We start from the raw sequence: 16,437 nt of genomic DNA on the forward strand, positions 1-16,437 counted from the left end.
CCATTTGGTCTAATCCCACCGTGTCTAATTCCCATTTGGTCTAATCCCACCGTGTCTAATTTCCATTTGGTCTAATCCCATTGTGTCTTATTCCCATTTGGTCTAATCCCATTGTGTCTAATTCCCATTTGGTCTAATCCCATTGTGTCTCATTCCCATTTGGTCTAATCCCATTGTGTCTAATTCCCATTTGGTCTAATCCCATTGTATCTAATTCCCATTTGGTCTAATCCCACTATATCTAATTCCCATTTGGTCTAATCCTACTATATCTTATTCCCATTTGGTCTTATCCACTGAGTCTAATCCCATTGTGTCTAATTCCCATTTGGTCTAATCCCACCGTGTCTAATTCCCATTTGGTCTAATTCCACTGAGTCTAATTCTGGTTTGGTCTAATCCCACTGTGACCCTTTGAGGACTTCCGTAGATGATACAATTGTCATGCACTCATCGTAGTTTTTTTTCGGTGCAGTGCTTTGATTGACAAGTCACCAAGGGCACATACCGCCTTCGCTCTGGAATTCGGATTCAAATCACAATTTTCGAGCGTGTGAAAGGTCCGATGATTCTTAAGACGAATTGCAATCATCATTACAATGATGATTCAAGATTCATGTGTAAAAAAGGCCCTAACTCCAATAGAACAAGGAGAAAAATTAGATTGATACTGTAGTTGATTAAACGGTTACACTTCGTGATTCCGAATGTTCTTTATTCCGAAAGTTCGTCATTCCAAATCACGCAAATTGCCTATACCTCGATTAATTCTATTAATCCGAAAACGTAAAAGGGTTCGTTAATCCGAACATTTGTGGGGTTATTCCGAAGGTTTGTTATTCCGAAGGTTCGATAATCCAAAAACGAAATAAGGTTCGATGTTTCGAAGGTTCGTTAATCAGATAATGAAATAAGATTCATTGTTTTGAAGGTTCGTTAATCCGAAAATGAAATAAGGTTCATTGTTCCAAAGGTTCGTTTAGTTTTCGGACAAACGAACCTTCGGAATTACGAACCTCACTTTGTTTAGTTTTCGGACAAACGAATCTTCGGAATTACGAAGCCCTCGGAAATACAAACTTTCGGAATAACGAACCTTCGGAATTACGAATGTTTGAGGATTAAACATGGTAGCCGTGGTTGCATGAGATGACCTGAGAAGCAGACAAACTGTACATTGCATGATACAACTGCATGTATTCTTTAATAATTAGCCCAAATAAAAAAGAAAAATCGTCTTTCAATAATACATTCGGAACTATGACCAGCATGACCTTTGCATCAGTATATGGATAATCTCAAGGTGTTGGTGCTGATAACTGGTGTTACATCTGGTGTTGTATTTTGGCAAAATTAGCCTTACTGAGATAGGAGTCAGTGAGTGATCTCTTTTATTTAATACAAATATATTTTGGTAGCACTACATACTTTGCCTGGAGATTTATTTAACAATTTTGATAATTGAATAGTAAGTGTGATCACAGAATGACTCCAACTATGAAATCTGGCACTATTACTAGAATCAATGATCTTATTAGAAAATAGACGTTTGACCTAATGTACATTATCTGCAGGCACAGTGATAGTATCAGCTTTATTAAAGCATTATAACTTTTTGGATATCCTTAGCTGGTGCCTGGGGACTTTCAAAGAAGAAGAAGAAAAGTGTTTTGGACTTGTTATGCAGTGAGCCAGGGGTGTTGCTATTTCAGTGCATAAAGTTATTTTTTAAGGTCTACTTAAAGCACCAGTTATGAATTACCATGAAAACAGCACCAAAACCTAATTGGTCTATTGAAAGTTTGACAAACCTAGTTATAGTTAAGTAACCACATATTAAAAAAAATCACCTTTTTGTGGTCCTTTCTTGTTGGATAAAACAATAGCTATTAAAGCATTCTCTGGAATGTTTCTGCAGACAGTGGTGCTATTATTATGTCCAATACATGTAAATTTACAAAGTTCACTATCCAATGAATAAATAATTTTTTAAGGTTCATCCAAGGGCCTGTATGGTAAAGAGCTTCCCATAGTTGAAACGCTTTATGAAACGTGCCACGGTTTTGCATAAACTCTCTTTATTAATATTATAGCACTGGTTTCTATGTATCATGACTGCAGTTGGTGGGTGCTTTAGAAAGTCGTTTGTAAGTTACGAGCGACTTTTAGAATGACTTGTGATCCTTAGGAACTAAATTTTCACCAATTTACATTTATACCATTTGAATTGTGGAGGCGTCTTGGTCTAGTGGATAAGACTCTTGTCTTTCAATCTGAGGGACATGGGTTCGAGTTCCCATTCATGGCGTGTATTCCTTCAGCAAGAAATTTACCCACATTGCTGCACTCAACCCATGTGCGGTAAATGGGTACCATCAGAGGAAGTAATTCCTTAAAATGCTGTGAACCTGGAAATCAGTAGACTAGCTTAGCCGGGTAATAAAGGAGTGCCTTGAGTACCTAACAAGGTGGATATGTGCACAATACAAATCCTATATTATTATTTATTATAAAAAAGGATTACCAGTTATTCGTAAAGTCCTTAATAACTTACAAACAGCTTTATGAAACGCCCACTAGGTTAATTATGTGAAAGTGTATACTAACCCCTCTCCGACTTCTCCAAACGTCATTCTAACAGGCACTCTTTGTTTTTCTATGTTTTCTTTCACCCTCACCCTGTTCATACTAACAGAAACCACAGGATTGGGAAAACCTATGATGTCTGTAAGTATTGTAGCAGTGTGAACTAGTCATTTCCCCATCCTGTGTATATAATTAAGCAGGTCTTCTAATAACAAAGTACAAGTCCCCCCCTCCCCTTTCTTCCCTTACCCCCTTCTCTCCCTTCTCTTTTGTCAAAGGTAGTAAAACCCTCTTTTATTTGATGAAAAATTAACAAATTTCAAAACAAACAAGACAAAATAAATGTACACAAAACTATCCTTTTTAATATATTTTATTTTGATAAAAAATAAACATCTTTTATCTGATGGAAAACAACATAATTCAAAGCAAACTATCTCCACCCCCAACCGCAAAGTATACAAAACAAAAATGCACAACAATATTTCATATTTTGAAAACACCAAACCTTATTTTCTAGTGCTCGTAATCACTTCTTCTTCCCGCTTAACAATACTTGTAGTTGCACACTCTTTCAAATCTATGCAACATCATAATACACCCCTGTGATTGATGGTGAAAACAATAGCATCATTGCCCTTTGCTAATATATTTTTTTCCTCTTGAAAGTAAATTTCTTGTCAAAATTCATGGCCCTGGGAAAACCAGTCAATAAGCATTTCGACTCTCTGTATGCATTTTGTCCTTTGATGATTGGTGAAGTTGATAGTTTATGGCCGATTTTGATGTTTTTTGTTTGTTAACATGTCTTTGATCTTTACCAGAAGCTGAATATAGCTGTTGTATTAGAGCTCATATTCCTGAAAAAAAAATTGGGCAGGGTGGGGTGGGGTGAGGGGGGGTGAATGGCACCTTGATCCAGGGCTTAAGTTGTGTTAACTTTGTCATTATGATAACTTTTAGGGTAACCTTGATTGTGATTGGCTGCTGAGCCCACTGACCAAGGTAGTTACCATAATAGCAATGTTACCGTGGTTGTAAGTCCTGATACAGACCCGGGGGGGGGGGGGGGGGAGGGGGCATTTAATAAAGCTGTTCGTAATTTAAGAGCAACTTTAAAAACAATTGGTGACCTTTTCTTGTGGTAAATAATATTCACCATTAATGTTCGTTGGTAATTATTTAGCGCATAAGAAAGGTTCACCAGTCGTTTTTAAAGTTGCTCTTACCTTACAAACAGCTTTATTAAACGGGCCCGGGTTAACAGCTTTTATTTTGAAAATCCAAATGTTTATAACAATTTAGTCATTGTTTTTTATAATGATATATATGATTTGATATTTTATCACAATGCAGGCTTTTCATTTTACGTGAGCAAAGTCTGAATGTGAGACACCTATTTTCCATAGTTATTCATATAAATTTTCATTGATGTTTACCAGTGTGAATCTGTGTAAGTGCAGATTTCTTGTACGTTAATCATTATTCATTCCTTTTTCATTTCCAGGATACCACGACGTTCATCAAGTATAACAGTGCTATACCCCAGCAGGGAAGTATGAGAGGAACCAGTACGTACCTCAAGCATCGTATGGGAGATAACCTGATTGACCTGTCTTAAAGCTGATCGTGGCAAGTCTAAATAACTGAGCCAGAATGATAATCTCCATCGAGGATGTACACAATATTCAAATTTTCACACATTTAAAGGGAATGGTCAGTTCTCGTTCATAATTCATTTTTTTTCATATCCATTTGGAATTATTTCATCAGGAATTGTTACACTCCAAAGTTTTTGCCCTTCAAATGTCTTTGTATATGAAATATGACAAGAAATACAGCCCAAATGTTTGGGCTATATTGCAATTCATGCCAGATTTGTCTTTGGTCTCGTATACTCATTTCTGTGTTCAGCCCAACTGCAATCAGTTGAATGTCTTAATCCTCTCTTTGCTACAGACTTGCAATCCACTTTTTCATGTTCCGTAATTAACTACATTAATGAACTTGTATATGAACGGCCTTGAAACTAATTGTATAGTTCAAGTTTAAGATATTTTGAGAAATACCAAAGCTACAAATAAATTCCAGTTCAGTAATATATTAGATTGATGGAAAAATTATGTTGTTATACTAGTAATGTATTCACAGTTTGTATTTCATAGCATACTTTGCTAATGTACAGAGATACGGTATATGTCTGCAACTCTTATTTTTATATATACAAAAGATTTATAGTGAGTGTATATGTATGTATATACTGTGGTTAGTTGAGTTGAGAATTTATGAAACAAATGGCTAATATAATATAAAATGTATATGAAAGAAGAAATATTTATTCTTTGTGAGATGGACAGTCTAAGATGATGACATTGTTTTAGTGGTAATGATAGATTTTATCAATCCGCTTCAAATACAGCACCATAAAAAGCTTTATTTTTACATCCTTTACGATGAGTTTAATAGGCAAAGTTGACTGTACTTTCATCCCCGAGTCACCCAAAGACAGATGGCATTGACATGTTTATCCAGCATTTGTTTGAAAAATGTACTCAATTTCCACTTGAATATGTAGCTTTGGATTGTTTTTTATCCACTGCATGTCATTATTAGAGACGCCACCCATCCATTTTTGCAGTTTTTTGTACAGGTTTTGTTAAAAATCACTGGAGTTTTCATTTTTCTGCATATCATTACATTAGACATATTGATTTTTTTTGTCATTATTGCAGCCTTTGTAGAAATATGAATCTATATGCTTTTCACCCAGTCTTTGGTTCGTGGATCTCAAAATATTGCAGTGTTGTTTATATTCATTTAAAAAAAAACAAGTCAATCATGTAAGATATATTTTCATCACTATTGATGAAGTTTATGTGCAGTGTTTTTCTGATATACATTTATTTCTGTGTTTAAATTCCTTTCTGAAAGTGCTGCCTCTTATGTTTTCATAGTAGAATGAAATAGTGCAGCATCTTGCCATTCATGTTTGTTGTCTATCACAGTTTGATTTATTATTTGTTTTAAAGAGAAATTCCAGTAGCTGCAGTAAACACTGATTTCATGAGAAAGTCCGTAAAACAAGGCTTAATTGTCAGTATATCATCGAGGATCTAGATCTGGTACAGTTACATTAACTGAACTTTGTGAAATCTTGAAATCTACGCTAAAAAATGTTCACACCGAGATCCCCAACACAGATAAGTGCACGTGGGACAATGTATAATTATCGCTTAGAGCGTCGGGCCCGACGCTCTACCCGAATCCTGTGCTTACTTGCTGATTTCTCACCAATTACACGATTTCTTCCAGAATCCTTTGGCACATGCGTTTTATTTATACAAACAGACACTTTGGTGGTCATTTCATTGGATTCTGTACGAACTCATTTTGATATCGTTACCAAAACTAGCATTTACCTTTAATCAATCTGTAATGTCTAGACAATGATTGGATCTTCTTCTTTGTGAACCCCCTTCACACATGTATTCAAGTAAATATTAGTAATGGATACATTATAAGTAATTTCAAAGACAAGGTCACACACATATGATGATGTTGCTGCGTTTCTTGCACGGCATACCCCACTTAAACTCATTCCTGTTCGTGCATTGTTGCTTTGATATTGCCAGTCGGCGAAAGTGATGGGCTACTCGCTGTAATGCACTTTCAGGTTAACAATTAATTGTACGCTTGATTTTCACGATTGATTGTACATTGTAATCAATTAAATCAATCGTAAAGAAAATGTTCCATGCACCGTTAAAATGTTGGGCAACATAGTGTTCTCTCAACAATTGGCTACAAAATTTATCCAACTTTGGGTAGTTTTCAACCAATATTGTGTAGTTTTCACCCAAAGCACACATTATTGGTTTAAAACTACCCAGAATTGGATAAAGTTTCAACCAATTGTTATGTGGACAGTATGTTGCCCAACATATTTAAGAGTGTGATGATTGCTACGCTTACATTGCTAAACTTACATCCATCCATATCCCAAAAGGGGGGTAAATAATTCTATAAGATTTTTTTTATTGGCACCAGTTTCTCTTTTCCAATTAAAAGAAAAATGTCAGTAATAGTGCCATAACACTTGTCGCTTTTGAATTCTCTGGAGTAGACCTAGCAGTTGGTATCCCTTTCTACTTTTAAACTTTCTAAAGAATAGTTAAAGAGAACATCCATCGGTGAAAGGGGCCTTTTCATTTCTTTATTTACCAAAGTGTGGATTGAAACTCAATGGCTTTTGCTGTGCAGTGTTTTGGTGGGACAGTTTTTTTTTAAATCATGTAAATTATTTCATTCAAGTTTTTTTTTATCATTTTGGCAGTGAGATTATCGTTATATGCAAATTTACATACATTAAGTTTTGTGATATTGGACAGTGTGTGGAATAATTTCCATGTTTGAAACAGACTTTGAAACAGAGGGTCGTGGGATCGAATCCCAGCCATGGCGTAATTTCCTTCAGCAAGAAACTGATCCACAATGTGCTGCACTCAACCCAGGTGAGGTAAATGGGTACCGGTAGGAAGTAATTCCTTAAGAAGCTATGTGCGCTCTGAACGCCTAGCTTAGCCGGGTAATGTAGGAGCGCCTTGAGCACCTAACAAGGTGGATATGTGCGCAATATAAATACCCTATATTATTATTATATTTGTATTCAAAAGTACTTACATTGTTAAACAGTATCTTCATTTGTAAAATGAAAGAAATGAGGAATCAACTAGAATATCTAATCAATTTTTTAAAAGTAAACTAGGTTCCAAAAGAAACTTATTAAACTTTACATATTCGACTCTGTCAAAATGAACAATATGTTTACAATGTAGCTTCAATAATCCTTTCAATAATTAATAGATTAGTTCAACCACAGAGAGGCTATAGCCCCTTCCAGCTATTTGTTTCTTCAGAATCCAAAGTAAAAAAAATGGCAAAAGAAAGACCAATGAAAGTGAGATGGGATTAAACAAATTTCCCATTTTATTACCCCTAATATTCTTTTTTCTATCCCTAATCCTATCTGTCACGATGTAAGTCGATTTTTGCCCTAAATAAACTCAAGGATAAAGTTCAGCCGGTATCATAGGTCCCTGTTTTTGCTTAGTTCTCTTGGCTTGCATTGTATTACACATATGTTATGCGTACAATCCTCTTAGGTAGTTTGTGCCTTTGATTTGAAATGGCTTTTACACCTTGACTCATACATGCTATTACCAAGGATACATGTCTGTGATCTGTTCTAGTCTATATTAATGGTGTTTGACATGATTATACAGATGCTTTTAAATTATTGAAGTAAGTTTGATTTTAATTAAACCATGTGTCGATGCTTGTAAAAGTATTGTGAATTTTCTGCTGTCATCTGTTTCAGCAAAATTTTATTTGTGAGTCGCTTTGATGCCGTGGACCCAGTAACATGGAGCTTTGCGGTTGATCGTTGGGCTGAATTGTACGATTAATAATCCAGTGAAATGAAATCATTGGAATCAGTCACATGATTAATTGCTAAGCTTTGTGTATCCAGGGCCCTGGGGCCGATTGCACGAAAGGGTCTTTGCAAGGACCGTCTTTCGTGTCGCCCATCTTTTATGATGCGCCATGTGAAACGCACTTTAAATAAATCATCTCCAAACATATTTCATTCGTCCATTAAAATTAACAGAATATTTGTTTATAAAATATGATATGTCATGAAATTGTATAAAATTTGATTTAAAAGCAAGCTAACAAATCTTATTCTTTATCATAAATTTCAGAAACACCCCGCTTATAGCGTATCATAAAAGATGGGCGACACGAAAGACGGTCCTTGGAAAGACCCTTTCGTGCAATCGGCCCCTGGTGTATACGATGGGGGTTGATAGGGGGGAGGAGGGGGTTGATGCTTCCAAAAATTTTCACAAAAGTTTTGTTTATTCTTGTAAATGTAGTTTTCAAAACCATGAATTACATAGAGGGGGGGGGGGGCACAGGGAAAAAGGGCACTATCTTTAAAAAATTACCTATCTACCCCACTCACATGAGTCATGAATATTAAGGCATGTAGGGTTATTCCTGTTGTTTCATTCTTGTAATGAAGTTTTAAAAACCATCACATGGAACATAGGTGGAGCGAAGTGGGGAGGGCACTATCTTAAAACAAAGAAAAAATTACTACTCTACCCCACTCACATGACTCATGAAAAATTAAGGCATGTAGGATTATTCTTACAAGTTTTTACCCTCACAAGACAGTGGTAATTGAAATATCATTTTCTTGTTTCTTTACCAATGATGCTGTATGTATCTTTATTGGAATTTGCCAAAGTATTGCAAATGCTGGCTGTTCCTGTCGACAATTTTTTGGTAATGGCTGCATCTTATGTGAAATTCATCAATTTAAAATCATATAATCGGAACACTCTTGTTCCAAAGGAAAAGGGACGCCACCAGAACATAACGAAGTCATTCTCAACAGACTAGAAAAGGGGCATTTATCAAAGGTAAATAAGGGCATATTAAAATAGGGCATTTAAATAGACGTTAAGAGGGATAAATTTCATTATAAAAAAACAAGAAGTAGCGAAAGGGGTAAATCATATTTTGAAAGGGATTATGCGATTGAAGGATGCACTTGCAGAAGCAAAACGCTGAATTGAGAAACTGGGTTCTCATTGGACAGGAAGCTTTTAAGGATCACTTATCTGATAAGAAGGCAAAGGGGCACCCACACAGCAAAAACAGTGGTGTCAACCGGTGTACATAGAGGACCACACCAGTTATGTTAAATTGGTGGCGTTAGTTTTACACCTATAGGTGTTATTACAACACCTTTGGTTGTTACATTTACACGCTTTGGTGTTATGTTCAATCTCTAGGGTGTAATTTTAACACCTCAGGGTGTGGTCCTCTATTAACACCAATTGGTGTCAGTTTTAACACCACAGTTGGCAGTGCAACACATAAAACGGGTCCTTATTAGGTGAAAGGGGAGCAGAACACATTCGTGACGGGCACTGATACCAGAAAGGGCACCTATAAGAAGGCAAAGGGGCACTTGCTATATAACGGCATGAAATTGATTTAAAAAAAATTGTAATCAAGAGATAACAATCTGAGTTTGATTCAGATCTATCGGCGTCACTCCTTGTAAGAATTACATTAAGGGACCCTGAGTTCCTACGGGATTTACTAGAAACCGAACATGATCTCTATCCACAAATACGCGTGCACACCTTCCGCCATCATTTCAACTTCATGTTTGGCAAGACTTGGTATGTGAGAACTAAATATGCTTCAATACAAGAAACTTTCGAAATCGTTTTATCTGCTGTAGTATGGATTAAAGAAATAATGATATGAAAGTCATCATTTTGTTATTGATGTCCTAACGAGTTCTAATACCAATTATTACCTGACATACGACCTGTTTGTGATGACCAAACTGGTCTGATGTAATGCATAAAAAACAGTTCAGCTAAGTTCAAACAGAAGGTTATACAAATGAGTGCCAATGTTAGGTATACCGCACTAATACAGGTGTCATCGATGACAGTCATATTGAATCTCTCTCTCAGTTTGGATGAAATATAGCAAGAGAAATCATGGTTTCTTCGTTTCTTTTCTTCACGATGGTGGCGGTGTTGGTTTCACGTGCTGATCTGGCTCCAGTTTCTCTCCTTATTCCTAACGAAACACCGTTAGGCAAGGTAACACAGGATTCATTTCATATTTTAAGTTTTGCATGCATTACATACTCTTCTGCAGAAATATTTTTACGGAAATTTCGAGGTCCCTCTGATTTTTTTTTTCTAGCTATATACAATTGATTACTTTTCATTGTATAGAATTGAGTAACCAAGGACGTCGATCCATGTTTAGATCGTGGGAGGGGGGGGGGTGGCAAAAGTTAAAACTTGTCCAAAATGTTCGGCGTGCTAGATTATAATACAAAATTAACAATTTTGTATGCTTGTAATATCATATTTATGCCAAAGTAAATGGATTTATTGTGGGTTTCATTGTTGTATTTGAATTGAATATTATACGCTTTTCAAGTCGCCAAAATTATTGTTGGGGAGGGAGCAAATCGAGTCGTTTGCTTCCCGATATTTTCATCGGGGTTCACCCTCGCCTCAGTCAGGATCGCTGCCCCTTAAAGCCCGGCCCACACTATATGCGATTCGTTGCGATCCGTATTTCAAAGAAATTGTGGTAACATTTGATATGGATGTTCAGTTTAGAATAGTGGTAGTGAAATCGAAATTCAGTCCAGTTCAAGCCTCCTTGAATGAATTAAAAAAATAAAATCAATTCCAAGTGACGTCATCGTCGGCTGCGACTTGAAGCCGATTTGGATTTTACTCCGACCACAGGGCTTGCCGCAAAGTAAAAATAATTACACAGCAAAAACTGTGGTGTTAACCGGTGTACATAGAGGACCACACTTATTCTACGGTTACACTTCGTATTTCCGAAGCTTCGTAATTCCGAAGGTTCTTTATTCCGAAGGTTCGTAATTCCGAAACACGTAAATTGCCTATACCTCGATGTTCGTTAATCCGAAAACGAAAAAGGGTTCGTTAATCCGAACATTTGTGGCGTAATTCCGACGATTCGTTATTCCGAAGGTTCGATAATCCGAAAACGAAATAAGGTTCGTTGTTCCGAAGGTTCGTTAATCCGAAAACGAAATAAGGTTCGTTGTTCCGAAGGTTCGTTAATCCGAAAACGAAAAAAGGTTCGTTATTCCGAAGGTTCGTTGATCCGAAAACGAAATAAGGTTCGTTTTTCCGAAGGTTCGTTAATCCGAAAACGAGATAAGGTTCGTTAATCCGAAAACAAAATAAGGTTCGTTAATCCGAAAACAAAATAAGGTTCGTTAATCCGAAAAATGAAAACCGGGAAGGCAGAGGCAGAGGCAAGGGGAGGGGGGCGGGGGACACTGTTGCCGTTCAATTATCATATGAGGATGGGAAGGCAAGGGCGGCCGAACGAATTTTCGTTGGGGGTAAAGCCAAAAAATGAAACTCATACGTCAATATTGGGACTTTGGTGATATTTTCACCTTAAGATTATCATCTGCTTGAAGTCATTGTCTGTTTGATAGTGATTAAGTAGAGAATAACTTTTTTGAAGTGACTTCTTATTATGGCAAAATGTATATTTAGGCTTTATTTTTCGGGAGAGAGTATAATGAGCGAGCGGCTTTGTAAAACAAATTCAAAGGTGAAGTTGTATAACGTTTTTGTGGTCAGTTATTCTTAAAATGGCATTATTGCGAGGTGTTGCGAGCGTGAATCACAAGCTAAACTTTAGGTTATTTCAATAAAAAATGAAAATTAGTTTTTAAAAATCCGAGCAGATTTCTGCTGTCATTAAAAAGATGTGCATCTAACTAAAGAATTAACACGAGCGCAAAACGCAAGCTTAAACATACTGACCAGAAAAGGAACCTGTTAAAGAAAGCATTTAGTGACCTCTTTAGGATGCATATTTCACCAATCGAATGAGAGTGCGAAGCGCAAGCTGAAATTTTTCAATATTCCAGCCTGAAAACTTAACTTAACTTGTATACTTTAAAAAGAGTATTTTATTTCGAAAAAACATGAAAAACGGCATATTTATTTTTGAAAAAGGAACTTTCCCATTTTGGAAAATATTAATTCCCCTGTTTTTTATTCCATTTTTGATGCCCCCTGCCTCCCTCCCGGCGGATCCAACTTTGGTCAAATAGAGGGGGGGGGGGATTTTTTTTTAGCCATATTTTCCTTGATCGGCAGTTTAAAGTTGATTTTTGTTTGTTTCTTTGAAAGGGTAGTCCTAACAGTCAATAATTAGCTTTATCCTTATAAAATAAAGTAAATATGTAATAACATGATAAACCTTTTTTAAATAATGCGAGCGCGAGCTATATTTTTGTTAATATGGGCAATATGTTTGTGATCTTCAAAGCGAGATGCCTATGTAACTAAATTTAGATAATAACTGCTAGCAAGAAGCGCGAACAGAATTTTTAAATATATAAGCTCTGATCTGATCTAAAGGGGACATTTTAAGAACTTTTTGCAGTTAGCCATGAAGACGATGCGTGTTTTAGCCAATGGCGGCGGAACGTATTTTTTTTTTTTTTTTTTTGGGGGGGGGGCAAAGTAAAAAAAAGGGGCAAATAGGGGCAATTTGGTGCAAACGGATATTTTCACCATTAGATTATCATCTGTGTAGAGGTTGTGTGTTTTTGTAGTAACTAAATTGAGCACAATTTTTTAAGTGATCACTAAACATGCTAAAGTTATATATTTACGTTTCATTTCTGCGAGCGTAGAGAGCAAGCGGTTTGGGGAAAAAGTCAAATCTGAAGATGTAAAATTCACCTTTTTGGTCAATACTGTGAAAAGGGCATCCTTGTGAGATGTTGCGAGCGAATCACGTGCTCAAACTTTTGGAAATTTCATGTGGGCCTAGAATGATGATATTGATATAGATATCATTTACCCAGGGAAGCCACTTCAGTTCTGAAAACTATTCTCCCAGCTATTATTTTTTTTTTACAAGAATGCTATAGAATGTCCAGTTTTCAGGTTGGAAAATCGGAAAAATTTGGCTCACGTTTCTCGCTCGCATCAAGTATTGTTTATTGAGGAACTCATTCTATTCCTGGTTACAAAAAAGAAGTATGAAATGTCCAGTTTTCAGGTTGGAATATCACAAATTTTAAGCTTGCGGTTCGCGCTCTCATTATATAGTTCGTGAGATATATATTCTATTCATGAGTCACTAAATGCAGTCCTTAAAAGATTACTTTCTGAAGCCTGTTGCATAAAACTTTTTACCTGAGAAAACTCTGGTAAAAACTGAAAACTAAGGTTAGTCTGATTTCCGCCAATTACTTTAGCACAGGGCAAAAAACTCCTGTAAAAACAACCTGAGTTTTCTCAGGTAAAAAGTTTCATGCAACGGGCCCCAGGTCAGTATATAAACAAATTACAACTCGACCTCGCATTAATTCTTTAGAAGGATACACATCTTTCTCATGATTACAAAAAATGCTCCGAATGCTCACTTCACATCTTGTTACATGAAATGTCTACTAGTTTCAGCTTGCGATTCGCGCTTTCAACATCTCACAAGGATCATTATTAGTATTATTTTTATTTTTATTACCAGCAGAAGCTGTTATTAAAAATGACATCCCCTCCAATACAAATCCTATTATCTAGAGGTTGCTCGCACGCTTCCAACACACTTGATCCCCTGCATCTTTAATTAAACCATTTGCTTATAGGCAGCAATTGCTCAGATAAAATCGAAATTAGCCTATGCTTGATCAGGGCGCCATTCTTAATAAAATACATGCTTTGGCCCGAACACACATCATCGATCGCTATTACTATCATAATTGCATAATATCGTGTAATCTTGTAATAACAACATCGTTTTTGTTACGAAAATGAATTATTTTCTTTTCGGAAATACGAACTTTATTTAATTTTCGGATTAACGAACCTTATTTCGTTTTCGGATTAACGAACCTTATTTCGTTTTCGGATTAACGAACCTTATTTCGTTTTCGGATTAACGAAACTTCGGAATTACGAACCTTATTTCGTTTTCGGATTAACGAACCTTCGGAATTACGAACCTTATTTTGTTTTCGGATTAACGAACCTTCGGAATTACGAACCTTATTTCGTTTTCGGATTAACGAACCTTCGGAATTACGAACCTTATTTCGTTTTCGGATTGACGAACCTTCGGAATTACGAACCTTCGGAAATACGAACCTTCGGAATAACCGAACCTTCGGAATTACGAAGCTTCGGAATTACGAATGTATGCGTTATTCTACACCGGTGTTAAATTGGTGGTGTTAGTTATAGGTGTTATTACGACACGTTTTGTTGTTACATTTACACTCTTTGGTGTTACGTTTAATCTCTAGGGTGTAATTTTAACACCCCAGGGCATGGTCCTCTATTAACACCAATTGTGTCAGTTTTAACACCGCAATTTTTACAGTGTATGATTTCATTATTCCTAACACCATGCCAAAATTTATATAAAATAATTTTACTTCTTGGTACTAATTGGAGCGTTGTGGCCCAGTGGATTAGTCTTCGGACTTTCGAAAGTCGTGGGTTCGAATCCCAGCCATATGGCGTAATTTCCTTCAGCAAGAAACTGATCCATAATGTGCTGCACTCAACCGAGGTGAGGTAAATGGGTACCGGTAGGAAGTAATTCCTCAAGAAGCTGTGTGCGCTGTGAACGCCTAGCGTAGCCGGGTAGCGAATATAGGACCGCCTTGAGCACCTAACAAGGTGGATATGTGCACAATACAAATCCTATTTATTATAAAAAAGGATTACCAGTCATTCGTAAAGCAATGTGCGCAATATATATACCCTATATAATTAATATTATTATTGTATTTAATGCAAAATGCTATTTCTTTAAAAATCGCGTCGCATACCGTGAGCCGGGCTTTAGATATCTATGCGCCCGCAGTAGGGCCTACTGACAATCAAAATATGAAAGAGCTTAATAATCTAACAAATAGAATACGTTTCATTGTACTTTATATTCTCCACGATGATTGCTATTCGGTTACTGAAAAAAAAAGAAAATGTAAATATTTTTTTGACTTGAGCTTGGATTGCTTATATATTTTATTTCATTAAAAGATATGCAAAGTACAGAAAGAAAGACGTTAAGATTATAAAGTGCGTAAAGTAAGGTCAAAATGGATGTCCAAAGCTTTTCTTCATAGAATGAATGCATATGATACATAGGATCCATGACACTTGCTCCGGCGACAATTAATCATAATTAATTAATTAATGTGGAGCGTTGTGGCCCAGTGGATTAGTCTCCGGACTCTGAAACAGAGGGTCGTGGGTTCGAATCCCAACCATGGCGTAATTTCCTTCAGCAAGAAATTGATCCACAATGTGCAGCACTCAACCCAGGTGAGGTAAATGGGTACCTGGCAGGAATTTATTCCTTGAAACGCAGCGCGCGTAACAGCTGCACTGCTAAAGCCAGGGTAATTATGCTGCATATAAAGCCAGGGTAATAATATCCAAGTCCTTAGGAAGCGCATACACTCTAAAAAATGAAGTGCTAATTCAGCTCTTAAAGAGCGTGTATAGTGACTGCACTTCGGAGTGCTGATTTTTCTCGTTCAAATTTGAACTAAACAAATCAGCTCTCCGAAGTGCAGTCACTATAGACACTGTTTAAGAGCTGAATAACACTTCATTTTTTAGAGTGTAGAGACGTTATTTATAATGTGTTATGCGCTATACAAGAACTGTCTATTATTATTATTATTATATACTGTAGAGCGCTTAGAGACTTCTGACAAAGTAAGTATTAAGCGCTATATAAGCAAGTATAATTATTATAATATCGGAATTACCAACTTCAACCCTGGATTTAACGCTATACCACAGCCTTAACCGAACCCTAAACCTAACATAAAACCACACTGCAACCCTATTCCTGTAACTCTTTATCTTATACCCCAGTCACATTTGCTCTACGGCGGCCGTACGGCGAGTGGAAAACAGCCGTTTTATTCATTTTTATTCAAACCACCTATTATGTAGCTGGTACAAAAAAATGTTTAAACGGCTGTTTTCGACTCGCCGTACGGCCGTCGTAGAGCAAATGTGACCGATGTATACGAAATAAACTGAGAGAAATTGTCACCGAAGCAAATGTCGTGTCACCGCCCGGGGGGGGGGGGCACTTACATTGACGGGTGGATACCATGCACGACCAAAAAAAAACACGTAAAAAGGATGTCTTTTTCACGATAGGGCACGTTACGTACGTAACGTGATAAGGGTGTCAAAAACACAA

The 16,437-nt window shown here is 36.6% G+C and overlaps 1 protein-coding gene across 5 annotated transcripts in view; it reads left to right on the forward strand.

Moving 5' to 3' along the window:
- LOC121432098 overlaps positions 1 to 7,917 on the forward strand; it is a 47,446-nt gene extending 39,529 nt beyond the window's left edge. For 2 of the 5 annotated variants that reach the window (XM_041629949.1, XM_041629950.1), the window contains exons 15-16: positions 2,696 to 2,727; positions 4,094 to 7,917. In XM_041629949.1, coding sequence (XP_041485883.1) covers positions 2,696 to 2,727; positions 4,094 to 4,207 — 146 coding nt within the window. In that variant the 3' untranslated portion in view covers positions 4,208 to 7,917. The remainder of the gene's footprint in view (positions 1 to 2,695; positions 2,728 to 4,093) is intronic. The other 3 variants (XM_041629951.1, XM_041629953.1, XM_041629952.1) reach the window with 2 other exon arrangements.
- The last annotated feature ends 8,520 nt before the right edge of the window (positions 7,918 to 16,437 follow it).

This window comes from Lytechinus variegatus, chromosome 18, assembly GCF_018143015.1.
Source record: "Lytechinus variegatus isolate NC3 chromosome 18, Lvar_3.0, whole genome shotgun sequence".
Lineage (NCBI taxonomy): Eukaryota > Metazoa > Echinodermata > Echinoidea > Temnopleuroida > Toxopneustidae > Lytechinus > Lytechinus variegatus.